Consider the following 14,814-nt stretch of genomic DNA (forward strand, 5'->3'; position numbering starts at 1 on the left):
ATTGAGGTTGGCGGTTAATATTTGCTGCATCTTGCCAATCTCAAAATCAGCATTGTGCTTTGTCTAGACCTTACTGTCTCGAGTTCTACGTCGTAGTTCGGCGAATTTATCACCATTGGCCTGCAGGTAGTCTTGAGGAGATGTGATGTGATATGATATGATATGATGTGATGTTTGCGGATGGAATTGATCGGGTGCTGGATTATTTGTTGGGTATTTGTTTAAGTGTGCGCTGGAAGTTTATGTTTATGTTGGAGTTTTGCGAGATTTGATATAGGAGGTAGAGGCAGGGGGGGGGGGGGGAGCTTGACAAAGGCTTCGGCTGGGAGTTGTTGCTGTTGTTGTGGTTCTTGCTGTAAGGTTTCTGGGTATTTGGATGATGGGATATGAGATATGACCTAGATGGCTCGAGGCGTGGTTTGTTTCAATTTGTTCCGTGATTCATGGGTGGAGTGGATAAATTGAGGGAATTTTTGAGAGCCTGTGAGAAAATCATCGTGCCAAGGTTTTTGCAAAATGTTTTTTTATGGTGTAGGGGTTATGATTTTCTATGTTATGTGGAAGCATATGGTTATATAACAGTATGTAGTTACATATTTTGTATTGGTCCGCAGAGCTTTCCAGGAAGGGTCACAATGGGTTTCCCTCTTGTGTCTGTGCTATGACACAGAGGCTTCAACATAACATCTGCAACGCGCGTCTCCAATATCAGCGGGATCTTATCTTCCTCGCGTTGACCTGCGGTATCACTCAGAGCCGTATATCTATCCTGCGTAGGAGATTGTTATTGAGTGTACGGCGCAGTACTAATAAGATTGTGCTGCCATTCATCTCATTACATCAGCATAGCGATTATTATTGGTAGCTCATCAAACAGATCAGGTCATACCAAAGCAAAAGATATCGCAGCCTTATCTACATTGAAGCTGTGATGTTCGTGAATGTGAAATTTTAATCGATCAATGGACGTGTGAGCTGTTTATAAGGTGTGGGGCTAAGATAAGATTAGCCTAGCATCAGTGATAAAAAGGGTGCGAACACTTGAAAATTTGAACACAATCGTCATACTTTGCAACTGTTGAATGGAACTTGCTTCATGTTGAAGTCGAAGTATTTCTCAAGTCCAATTTTGTGGGAGTCAGTCGTGATGAGTACGAGTCAGTGTCAAGCCATATGTACGCTGCCGAGCGGTTTGATACGTGAGCTCGTCGCCCAATTCTTGTCCACTTTCACATTTTGCACATCTACTTACATCTTCATTACCCTACCTCCACTGATCTCGCTGATCATACAAACAGAATAATCATATCTTCGAGCCAGATCAGGTATTCAGACCCTATCAATGTTCCAAATCAGATTGGATATTCAAGATGACATCGATATCTCGGACGAATATGCCCAGGGCTACATGCCCGTAGATTGTTTGCGAGGTTGGGATTCAAAATTTCCGACAAAACACTTGTTGGACATGTTCGAAGATCATGACTGGGCTGTGGTGATTTGAATCCAATCAGTGAGACACTATGTCTCCCCAGACTCGCCGGGATGTGATGGGGAAAACGGGTAAGATTTGCTTGGGTAGGTTAGGTGGAGATGCAAAGGTGTCACCGCTTTTAGCCACTCGGCCCTACGCCTTATGGAAGCTTAAATTTGACGAAGATGGATTTTGGCTTGATGCAAGTTCGATGACAGAGATTTCACTAGTGCAGGGGTAATTTTCCTATCAGACACTTATCGAGTATCTCAATCATCTCATGCCGAAACCCACGTCATATCAACTTTTCATAATTATACATCGTATATCATAGAATTCAAGTCGATAATTCAATCATGACTTTACAATCTGAGAGATATAAGGGATATCATTCTTTGTCGCACTTGACTTGATTGATATGGACGGACGGTACACAGATGCACAAGTCAAGCTCCGAGACTGTACCGTCCAAGCAATGAGACTAGCAGGTACAGATAAACTTCTCAGCCCTATGTAATATGACGATGAAATCCAAATCTGTATGGATGAGTTGAGATGATGATGATGCTCATCTTACAGGAAGGTGAACTGTGCACTGCATGAGACGATCCTGACCGGGATAAATCGAGATCAAACCATCAATCCATGATGGTTATAGCAAGAAGAAGAAGAAATCGAGTATTGAAAAAATCACGAAGAATAGAGAGAATGCAAGAGCCAAAGGAGGAAAAGGGGGAATAAATTGCAAAACGATAAGCAAGAATCTTCAACAGTTGCAAGACTTGGACCTGCCGAAGTGTGGACATGTATATACTAGGTGTGTGTGTGCGTATGTTATCTCCTTATCTCATACAATGGGAAGAACATCGATATCACCATATACTTGGATCGCACCTAATTGTTGGCACCCCTTCCTATCTCGTCCGATGGAGTAATTGATATCTTGAGAACTTGGTATCTTTGTTGATGTAGGGATGGATGTATGAGGTGTCCTTTATTATACGATAAAATATAGAAGAATTATAATTACATAATAAACTACCCAGGTAGGTAATTACAACAATAAAAGTGTGAAAAGAAAAAATACACATTTGTCAATGTAGAAATCATTGAGAGGTATGATTGAAGTGATGGGGAAGACTGAGGTAAAAGATAAAAGTAATCTTGGTGAACCAATTTTTCTTTTATCACACATGTAGATCCACTGTTCTAGAAATGGGAACCGAAAGAAGATACGCTAAAGTGGATACAGGTTAGTTCATATCGGCAAGTAGGAGAATCATTCGAGGGAAATCGCACCTCAATAAATCGTCCTGTCTTGTTTCATTCAGCAGCCGTACGAAATACATACACAAGAATCCGACAATCAACTGCGAATCCGATAATTCATTTTAAACCTTATCAGCGAGGACATTAAAGTTGTCTTTATTCTTAATAGGACAAAGTTGTCAATTGTTTCTTTCGACATCTGCCAAGATTCAATCCATTCTTTTCCAGAGCGCGCATCATTCTTCAATCCCCCCTCCACAATTCGACGACCTTCACCTACTCTCCAAATTCACGATCTCATAACGCAACCACATCACGCACAATAAAGTCGCATGGTCGATCGCATGTGAGCCTACACGATGTCGACTGCTACCGACCAGGTAGTTGTTCCCACTGACGGCGAGCAATCTGCGACTCCGCAGGGTCTGGCTTCGCCACCAGAAAGCAACAACACTATCAGAACCGATCCATCAAGCGACTCGGAATTATCAGATCTCGAGTTCACAGCAGACGAGCCAATTGAACCAGAACATTGGGAAGATGATGGCAGAGTCCCTGTTTTTATGCCGACCATGGCTCAGTTCAAGGACTTTAATCTCTTCGTGAGTGAACAATCCCCCCAAAGTCCCCTTGGGGTGTATGCTAATGCGACGATATCTAGATGGATAAAGTCAATAAATATGGCATGAAATCTGGTATTGTCAAGGTCATCCCACCACCCGAATGGAAAGCTGCCCTTCCACCGCTCGACGACGCTATAAAAACGATCAGAGTGAAGGATCCGATTAAACAAGATATCATGGGTCAGAGCGGAACATACCGACAAGCTAACATTCTCCATCAACGTTCTTACAATCTTCCACAGTGGCGACAGTTGTGCGATCAAAGCGAACATCAACCTCCTGCCAAGAGAGGCGAAAGGAGAGCCAATGTTGAAAAGGTTAAAGCTACAACAAGAGCAAAGGCTTCAACACCGGGAGGAAAAAGAAAACCAGGCCGACCGTCCAGACTTAAGACAAATGCTACTGTCGATTCAGAGGCTGGAACTCCAGATCGTTTACCAACTCCAATATCTCCGAAAACCGAAGGTGATTCATCATCCGTCAAGCAAGAAGTAAACGAGGATGATACGCCTGTCAAACCAAAGGGGGGAAGACAGCCTAAAGCCATATCTGTTTCTTCTCGTCGTAAGAACAATCGCCGTGGCGAAGCAGGTGTAGTAGACGAAGCCGCGTTTGAGAACTTCAAATACGAGCTAGTGGGCGAAGATTACTCGGCAGAGAGGTGTGAAGAATTGGAACGACACTATTGGCGTACTCTCACATATGCTCCACCACTTTATGGAGCGGATATGATGGGATCATTATTCGATGACAAAACGTCTGAATGGAACCTCGGAAAGTTACCCAATATACTTGATCATTTGGGCGGGCAGATTCCTGGTGTCAACACTGCATATCTTTACTTAGGCATGTGGAAAGCTACATTTGCCTGGCATTTGGAGGATGTCGACCTCTATAGTATCAACTATCTTCACTTTGGTGCACCGAAGCAATGGTACAGTATCTCTCAGGGGGATGCACGACGATTCGAAGCTGCGATGAAAAATATCTGGCCAGCTGACGCTAAAGCTTGTAGCGAGTTCCTTCGTCACAAAACATTTTTGATATCGCCTCAGCACTTGTTGTCAAACTATAACATTAAGGTCAACAAAATTGTCCACCGACCAGGAGAGTTTGTGATTACTTTCCCATACGGGTATCATTCTGGATACAATCTCGGGTACAATTGCGCTGAGGCTGTTAACTTCGGGTTACCATCTTGGCTTGAATATGGAAAGGTGGCTAAGAAGTGCGATTGTGATCAAGCTCAAGATAGCGTTTGGATCAATGTTCGGGATTTAGAACGCAAGATGAATGGCGAAGAGACTGAATATGAAACCGACTTTGACGAGGATGAAGAAGAAGAGGAAGAGGACGAAAATGAAACGACAGATCTGCCTACTCCCCCTGACAGCAGTGGCGATGCGAAGGTTAAAACTAAGACCCAACGTAAGAGAAAGCGTGTCAAGAGTGAGTCGGACGAGCAGCAAAATGTGAAGAGAATTCGAATGCGCATCAAAGCACCGGTCAACGAACCTTGTGTCTTGTGTCCCAACGACATTCCCTCAGAGCCTCTTCTTCCAACCGAGGATGGTAAACAGGCACATCGCATGTGTGCTCAGTACATTCCAGAAACGATCGTTGAAGAGGCAGACAAGAAAGAAGTGGTTACGGGCATCAAGGAGATTTCCAAAGCCCGATTTGACCTCAAGTGCAACTATTGCCGCTCGAAGAAAGGTGCATGCTTTCAATGCTCTAAGAAGAAGTGTACAAGGGCATATCATGCAACCTGCGCAGCAGCAGCAGGCGTCTTTGTTGAGCAAGGTGAAATTCCAGTGTTTGGAGAGGATGGTACCGAGTACAAAGAGTGGGGCATCGAATTTAGTTGTCGCTTCCATCGCATCAAACGCGATAAGAGGCTGGACAGCGATTCTCTCGAGGAAGACGATCGTATTCGCAATGGTGCCAAGGAGTTAGAGGTTGGCGAAGTCTGTCAAATGCAGTTTCACAAGGGCGACATATTTGCAGGCACCATCATCGAGAATCGGAAAGATGAAGAGACAGTACTTGTTGATATTCTGCCTCGCGGGTTCGTAGAAATATTTTATAATTGTAGGATGATCTTGCTAACTCTTCTCTTAGCGACCGCGTTGAAGTCGAATATAAATGGATTCTCATTCCCGACGCGTCATTCTTCACTCTCGCCAAGCCATCCGAGAAAGCAATCCCCATGCCAAAATCTCGTATTGAGGCGGCGTCACTCAACACCACAAAACGTCAAGTTGATGATATTCCAAGAGCTGAGGATCCATTTGTCAAGGGCTTCACATGGGCAGAATTTAATACAGAGAGTATCGCTCGCAATGCGGCACAGGTCAAATTAGATTTGAGCAAGGAGAACCAAGTTTGGTATTATCTTGGAAAGAACTCCACAGAGGCTAGGGCACAATTTACGGAAGATCTAAAGATCCAGAGACACAATCCTAAAGGCCATTTCCTTGACACAATTCCCAAACAGGCTACAGCTGCACCACGTACATCTTACGCAGCTTCATATCCTACATCCACGAACAAAATTTCTGCAACCACGACAAAGATGCCCACCGCCAACACTTCCAATATGGGTCCAGCGGTACAGGCAATGCAGAAGATGGCTGCTACCAAACTTGTGAATCAACCGGCACCATCCTCTGGAACTTCCGCGCCTTTCGTTGCGAGGTCAGAGAAACCATATGTGTACAAGCCTCGTAAATCTGAAGATGGTTATCACAGCGGTTTGATTGATGCGCAATCATACCAATCTCAACAAGCTTTCTTGCGACAGTCAGCGGCTTCTAGGCCTGTCCAAGTACCTGCAGTTGGTCTCAACTTTGGTACTGATCCCAGGTTTCAAAACAACCCGGCGTCTCCTGCGCCCACTTCCACTACTCCTCCCGCAACTGCTTCTACGAATCAATCTGCGGTTGTTCCTCCGAGAGCCGCTTATACACCAAATAATAGCTATGCTCCACAAGTCAGTTACCCTCCACAAGTCAATTATGCTCCACAGGTTAAATATGCTCCACCACGTCAACCCCAACCAACTGCTAGTCCACTGGCTCCACCTAATACAAATTATCGACCAACTCAGTCGTTGGCGAAAGGAAACAATCCTTTTAGCAGTAGAGCAGCTGCCCCTAAAATGGGAAATGTTTTTGCGAAGTATCTCTACTTGCAGATCGAGCATAATCGCTCACCCATGGAATATAAGAGCCCCTACAGAGAAGGTGGAGGGTTCATGAATGGTTACCAAGGCAATTGGACAGAGCATCTCAAGAAGACCCTATTTGCAAAATCAGGATCATCTTCAGCATCACCCTCAACCTCAATTTCTTCCTATACCGGGGGCGTTGGCAGGAAAGCATCCTATCCTACTTCTTATACACCTCAATCTTCCCGCGGTTCCTATTCCTCCAATGGGTCCCAAATATACTCCCCGGCAACTTCATCTGCAAGGCCAAGCTATTCTTCACCTTCCATACCCAGACATCAGCAAACGCCAACTCAACAGGTTACGCCTAAGCCGTATGACACAAATCAATGGGAAAGGAAAGACTCACCCTTGCACCCAGCTATTCGGAAGGAGTACAGTTCGATGTTTCACAATCACCACGTGCCGCAGCCACAAGGTCAACAACAAAATCCACCGCAGCAAGGTCATCAGCAACACAACCACAAAAGTCACGGTTCTACTCAGTATCAAGATTCATCTTACCTGCCGTCTGGTGGCCAAGGCTCCCCCACGCATTCTGGATTCGCGTCTCAAGCGCCGAAAATAATCGAGTCCAAGCAAGCTCAGCAAATTGAGGAACCTCAGAAGTCCCAACAACTTCAACCTCCGCAATCTCAACCTACTCCTCAAGTTGCACAGGAGACTGGCCATAATCCATTATCACAGCCTCAACCGGTTGTAAAAGCTACTCTCAATACTCCTCCCTCAAATTCTCCTCCTCTCACCCAGAGTGAACCCAGTCAGCAACCGATCAATGCTTCGAATCAGTCTCAAATTCCAGCCCAACCTCCTCAACAGGAGGCGAAACCCATCTACCCTCATCAGCAATATTTCCAGAACCTTAATGCTTCGCAGGTACAGCCACAAACTTTTGCTCCTCCTCCGAAAACCCATGACTTACCAGACGTGCCAATTGACTCAGAGTCTTTAATTGAAGACATGCTGAAGAATTTGAGAAAGGTCACAACAAGCACGACAAAGTAGGAAGATTGTATTTCGAGGAGCCTTCTCAACATGATGACATTGCAACCAAATAAGCTCAAGGGGGCGTAATGTGGGAGAAATTGTGGTGTGCATTGATGTGTTTAATGATGATTCTTGGGGGCGTACATAATACCAAATCCTGAGATGAGGATGAATTGTTTGGCGTTTAAGGATATCTGGGACAAGGGGGTGATGAGGTGTTTGGGTTCTCGTCCGGGTTTATTTATGCTATAGTTCTTTCAATCCTTTCAACTTAGTTCATGAATTCTAGCAAGTTCTCGTTCGATGCAGTGTCTGCATATGGACAGGTTTTCTTCTCTTATCTTTGGAAATTTCAGATCAATGTTCGAAAAGTATCATAATATTAGTGAGAACTACTGGATGGCTAGGATGCATTTTTACTCTCATTCACATTCGTTCCTGATGTACAAGCCAAGTCAATCAGACCAAAACAGAGAAGAGCATGGCATAATGAAACAGACAGGCAACATTGAGTCAATTTTAGAAAGGAGATGGGAAGCATTTGAGAGGAAGGGGAATGCAATTGTACATTAGTTTACGCAGGTTATAGCAACGAATGATAATGATATGTATGTTGTAAATTTAACAGTTGATACTTTTGGAAAATGTCTAGATATGTAATTTGCCAAGGTTTGACTTGACTTGGAGGTATTTCAGTAGGTGATAAGCTTGAATGTTGACAGCTCATTCTACTATTACTTGTTAATCATTCATATACACCTGGATATATATAGACAAAAACATATTTCGATTTGATTAATATTTTACATTATAACCGATATCCCTACATCGTGCACATCCCTGTATCGTGCACGCTTTTTTAGCTTTCAAAAACATCAATATCACCACCTAAATGTCGCGATAACATATCTTCAGAAAGCCATATAGAGTTTGTGCTAGATTATATTAAAGACTAAGAACATTCTAAATACATTCAGATAGCTTATTTATATAGAGTCGATCATACTACACTCTCAAAATATTATAGAGACAAAACCATTTTCTATAAGATAGATTATACCGATATATATTAATATCTTTTATTAAAATAAGAGAAGGCTTTATTAAATCAGATTAATAAATTAATATAAAGATTTATACTTTTTATAAATACTATAATTAGAAATTTAGTAGAAGAGATAAGAGGGTACTCTATAAAAAAAAACTGGATGACTAATTTTATTAAGCGGTATAAAAGTTATATTCAAAGTCGATATCTTTATTACATTAATAATTTATATATTAAAACTAATAATATAAATATGTTTGAACACTTTTATAATCTTATTAATACTATTTTATATTATTGTTGATTTATATTACTTAAAAAAGCTCTTGCTAATCTCTCTTTTTTATCTATTTAGTTAGCAAAAGCGATTATAAAATACGATATTGTATTGAAAAACATATACAATTGAAATGAGAAAGGGTTCCTGATAGGTTTTGGGAAAGTTATAAAGAGGATTATAAGTATTAATACATATAAAAGAGGTAGAGTTATGAAAACTAAATAAAATGAATCGAAAGAGTTTATTACTCTTTTAGTATATATAACTATCAATGATACAGCTTTCCCACCTATCTTAATCTATAAAGAGAAATCAGATAATCTACAAGATATATAGGTTAATAAGATGAACATAAAAGATTAAGCTTATTTCGGAACCTTAAGCAATAAATAGTTATTTAATACTTTTGGGCTTAATTAGCTTATAAAAGTCTTTCAATGTTATATATATTTAAAAGTAGGCAAAGGATATTGATTATTGATTGTAAATGGTTATTCTAATTATATTAATATAGAATTTATAATAAAATACGACGAATTGAAGATTATATTATTAATTCTATCTCCCCATTCTACACATCAACTATAGTTATTTGATATAAACTACTTCCTCCCCCTTTCAACAAATTATAGTATAAAACTTAACAATTGAATATATAAAAACAGGGGTTTAATTAATATATCAAAACACAACTTTTAAGCTATCTTTAAAGTGGTTTAGGCTCAATCTATAATTTTATATAATATATTATAATCCTTTAAAAAAGTAGATATTTATTTACTTAATAAAAAGATTATTATATCTAGTATAGAATTAGAGAAAACTATTATACTACTTACATCAATACAATTTATAAAAAATAAATTTAAAATACTATATATATTAAAAGCTCTACATCAACTTAAATTAGAATTTCAACAAAATCAGGATCTCGAAATTGCTTCAAAGCTTTTTAAGGCTATCTTTGCTAATACAGTTAAAGCTGATATTCAATTGCATAAAACAAAAGGTCTAGAAGAGACTCTAAAAATGGAAAAGAAGAAAAGAACTCATTTCAAGTATTTAAATCTTGTAAGAAAGAAGACTAATAATGCTTTTTTATATTCTCTCTTTTAGATTGAAAGAGCTAGGATTATTCAATTAGAGAAAACACTTATTGTAAAGCAGGAAAAGGAAGCTAAGATATAGAAAAAGACTAACAAGAAAACTAAAAAGGAAAAGAAAGTAATTGAGACTAAAGAGAAAGTAGTACAAAGGAAGATAAATCGTTAATTTGCAAGAGATACTAAAAAGGAGATTAAAAGAGCTTATAAATCAATAGGATCTCTTATTAAAAGAGATTTAAAGTCTTAAAAAGGTTTATATACTATAAATCTAATATCTAAGGAAACTATAAAACTTTCTAATATAATAATAATAAATAAATCAATAATAGAAAAAGAAAGGGGGGTTATATAATCGAGATAAGGTTGATAGATCAAGATTCTTATAAAATTTAAATAATGAAGTTTTAAATCTTCTTTTTTAATCTATTATATTTTATTATACTTTTAAATAATTTATAGCTTTATATCTTATTAAATACATTTATTATTAAATATTGAAGTTGCTATAGAATGAGTTTAAAAACGTGTACAATATAGGGACGTGCATGATGTAGGGATATCGGTTAATCTATTAACTGATGTACTCGTATCTGTACGAGGGTTCTGGGGACCCTCTGCTAGTAAGGTTGGCATCTATTAACAAATCGTTCAATAATACTACAAAAAGTTAAGAACATAATCTAGGGACGGCATCTTTCCGTTTTCTCAGCGTCTGGGGCGGAGTCTAGTCCGTCGATCACGCATAGACCTGGCACTTGCGTTGGCACGGGACTTCAGTACATTTCTGTCTGGGGACACGTTAGTACACAAACGTTCTGAAACGTAGGGAGGACGAGTACAAGATACACTATTATGATACACATGTGCTAGTGTCGGACAGAAGGGACAACACGGAACGAGGAAATCTAATGATGAGGACGGCGATAGAGGGAGAGTGTGGCTATACGCTAGGAGATAAGTCAATTGGAAACTTTAAAGGTAGCGAGCACCGATTATGGATTACCTGGCTAATCAAAGCAAAGTGCGGGGAAGTGGAAATCCAGAGGTCCGATATGTATAATCTGGGGAAAGAGCGACGTGCAAAAATGGGCAGTGGCTGACGGGGCGCGGGAAGGAGTGAGGAGTGAGGGGCGAGGAGTGACATGTGGGATGTGGGATGTGGGATGTGAAATGTGAGATGTGAGTTATGAGTTATAACGGGAAAGTACATAAGGTACTTGTACTTCCCTCCTTGTTCAACGTTGAACACAACTTGTCCTACAAGAAAGGAACGAGCCAAATAATCTTCTTTGCTAGTTTTCTTTTTCCCATTGGGAAATCCGAGGTTTGCTACATACTTCTGAGAAAAATCCAAGATCGTCCTCCACACCACAAGCAAATCGCAACAACCCACTTTAGCATTTTACAATTCTTTAATCACCATTTATAATCCCCTCTCACATATCAGTTTCTCTCCTCAAGAACAATGGCGCCCATAGCTCCCCAAACCGTCGATATTATCTTCGCCGGCGGCGGCACGGCTGCGTGTGTCTGCGCCGGTCGTCTAGCCAAGGCAAATCCAGATCTACGAATCTTACTTGTCGAAGGCGGCAAGAACAATTTCCAAGATCCGAGTATTACTACTCCGGCCGTGTATTTATCTCATTTGGCGCCAGAAAGTAAGACTGCTTTGGTATGTCATCTTGTTTCTTCTTTGTTTTTGAGGGCCCAATGTTGCCGATAGTTTGGACTGCAATTCAATCGAAAATTCCAGGTTTGAGATTGTAAAGAAGGAACTGGACATTCCAAAGCTTTTGATTGTTGAACTGCGGTCTGGACTTTTGGACACCTCATCAGGGAGCCGAAGATGGAAGAAGGAGAATGATGGTAATCCATATATACTGATACAAAATAGTTTTACAAAGGTCAACCTTCCCAGCACCTCAACAATCGCTCCCCAATTATCCCAGCCGGAGGTCTCCTCGGTGGCGGCTCGTCCATAAATTTCATGATGTACACGCGAGCCCAATCTATCGATTTCGATTCCTGGGATACAGAAGGATGGACTGGAAAAGACATGCTCGAAATGTGTAAGAAATTGGAAACATTTCATCCCACCGGAAAGGGATTTGACAAAGGGAAACATGGATATGAGGGACCTGTGAATGTGAGCGATGGTGGATATCAGGGGAAGAGTGTTGATACCTTTATGGAGACAATCAAAGGGATGGGGTATAGGGAAATTGTAGATTTGCAGGATGGAGAGGAGTGTGGAGGGTTTAGTGTAAGTTTCCTTTGCCTTTTACTTTACATTTTCTATCAGGTATTTTCTTTTCGTTCAAGACATTGACATCACCTTCTTTCTATAGAGATGGCAACGCTACGTCTCTCCAGACGGCAAACGCCAAGACGCAGCACACACTTACATCCACCCACTCCTCCAATCATCTTCATATCCAAATCTTAAAATCCTCCCCGAGTCGAAAGTCGTACGTGTGCTTTTTGATTCCTCTACACCTCCTCGAGCAACAGGTATAGAATACATACCCAATGAAGACCATCAACCCTTTGTTGCACTTAGTAAAGCGATTCCACACACAATTAGAGCAGAGAAATTAGTGGTTGTGAGTGCAGGAGCCTTGGGGACACCGCAAGTCTTGGAGAGGAGTGGGATAGGCAGGAGAGAGGTGCTTGAGAGATGTGGAGTAGAGATTGTTAATGAACTAGATGGGGTGGGCGAGTCATATCAAGGTGAGCAGAGCTTATGCATTTCCACGATTTTTTCAGAGGCAGTGACTGATTATAGCTCGTGAACAGATCATCATTTACTTTTGTACCCCTACAAAACATCACTCGATGATTCTGAAACTATCGATAACATCTTGAGCGGAAGGAAAGATTTCGTCAAATCACTTGGAGCCAGAGACCCTCAACTGGGCTGGAATGCAGTTGGTAAGTCCCGTCACAACTCCAAGTCTTGCCTTCAAAAACTGACATAGGCCTTTAGATGTGTGCAGCAAACTCCGTCCCACTACCTCCGAAATCGAAGCTCTCGGTACTGACTTCGTCTCAGACTGGGACCGGGACTTCGCTCCCTATCCCACAAAACCTCTCATGCTCTGCGGCGTTGTGAGTGCCTTTCTAGCAGACCCAACACTTGTCGATCCAGGCCAATACATAACCATGGGCACCTACACTGCCTACCCCTATTCACGTGGTTCCATCCACATCACGTCTTCCACTGACGTACAAAATGGTTATGAATTTGACGCGGGCTTTTTAAGTCATCCAAGTGATTTGAAGAAACAGCTTTGGGCATATAAAATGCAACGAGAAATATGTAGACGACTTCCCTATTACCGTGGAGAATTGGAACTCGGACATCCAAAATTTGGGAAGAAGTCTGCTGCTGCATTAGCTAATGGGGCAATTGAGGGAGAAATAAAGGATATTGAATATAGCGCAGAAGATGATGCGCTCATTGAAGATTGGATCAGAGATAATCTGAATACAACATGGCACTCGCTAGGAACATGTGCGATGAAGCCGAAAGAAAAAGGGGGTGTGGTAGACAAGTATCTAAATGTGTACGGGACGCAGGGATTGAAGATTTGTGACCTAAGTATGGTTCCGGAGAATGTGGGTGCAAATACCAATAATACTGCTTTAGCGGTGGGTGAGAAGGCAGCTGTTATTATTGGGAAGGAGTTGGGGATCGAGGTTTGAGGTTTAGGGTTTGAGTTCTACAGAATGTGGGGGATTGAGGAGTTGGGACGGGTTTTGAGACACGAGTAAGTAATTGGCTTGTACGTTATTATGATCAATGAGATGTTGCGCTAGGAGTTAATTTACCTAAATAATGAAACACTATTTATACCTTCACCTGTTATCCCCAGCTGGAGCTAAAAACTTTATCACTCTTACGCATAAGTGTCACTCTCTATAAATCCACACTCCTATAACCCCCCCCAGAGTCTCCATCTCGGAGTTCATATACATACCTACATAGGTATATACATCCATAACCAAAAACCCAGACAGCATACCGCAAGCCAATCTCCCACAGACACTTTCTTATCTGTCACAATCAACCACCAGTCATAAACTTTGGCTATTTGTCTCCCTAGTACAAATAGTACCTGTGTGACAAGTGCAAATAGCCCCTTAAAATCGACCCTGAACACAGCATAGCGCTTCCATATTGTGCATCCATCCACCCACACAACTCTCTCCCCCTCTAACTTGAAACGACTGACTTGCTCTCACGGTCACCAACAAAATTATTAACCTAAGCACTGAGATTGAGATCGCTTCACATTTCACATCATGTCATATCATATCAGATCAACATCAACATCAACATCAACATCAACATCAAGATAAACCCCACATATCATGCAATACAATACAAAGCCCATGTCTCGCGGAAAAAGTCTCGAATATTGCCTTGCCTGTCATAATAAAATGTAAAAAGAATCTCGATACCATCAATAAGTAGCGTCGAAAAATAAGGTTCAGACCCCAAAAAAGGAAAACCGTGCATCAATAAAAAGGAAATAAAAACAATGACAAGATCCATTCCCCGAAATTCCTCCCATTTCACGCCAAATGTTTCACAACTGGGTTATGTTCCCTCCGTCCATCAGCCATTAAAGTTATCTATTTCCCCTCTTCCTTCCTTAGCGTCATTGGTGCAAAGATTTGCTATGTGATTTTGCTGCGATGCTTTGCTAGCGGAGGCAGCGAAAGACAGACGAAATACAGAGGCCGATCCAAGGGACCATCAGTCTAATGCGGATAATAAAAGGGAAGCAGAAGT

General features: G+C 41.1%; 2 protein-coding genes across 2 annotated transcripts; both read left to right on the forward strand.

The window, feature by feature from the left end:
• Positions 1 to 3,102: 3,102 nt before the first annotated feature.
• Bfra_004475 (uncharacterized protein) lies at positions 3,103 to 7,600 on the forward strand (the record flags this gene model as incomplete). Its single annotated transcript, XM_037334878.1, has 3 exons — positions 3,103 to 3,345; positions 3,405 to 5,434; positions 5,488 to 7,600. The coding sequence occupies 3 exons, from the start codon at positions 3,103 to 3,105 to the stop codon at positions 7,598 to 7,600; spliced, it is 4,386 nt and encodes a 1,461-aa protein (XP_037193412.1).
• A 3,881-nt stretch (positions 7,601 to 11,481) lies between these two features.
• On the forward strand, positions 11,482 to 13,721 carry Bfra_004476 (putative alcohol oxidase protein; the record flags this gene model as incomplete). The annotated part of the gene is made up of 5 exons (XM_037334879.1): positions 11,482 to 11,688; positions 11,911 to 12,279; positions 12,365 to 12,746; positions 12,813 to 12,947; positions 13,003 to 13,721. The coding sequence occupies 5 exons, from the start codon at positions 11,482 to 11,484 to the stop codon at positions 13,719 to 13,721; spliced, it is 1,812 nt and encodes a 603-aa protein (XP_037193413.1).
• Between the last annotated feature and the right edge of the window lie 1,093 nt (positions 13,722 to 14,814).

The sequence above is a fragment of the Botrytis fragariae genome, assembly GCF_013461495.1.
Source record: "Botrytis fragariae strain BVB16 chromosome Unknown tig00000050, whole genome shotgun sequence".
NCBI lineage: Eukaryota > Fungi > Ascomycota > Leotiomycetes > Helotiales > Sclerotiniaceae > Botrytis > Botrytis fragariae.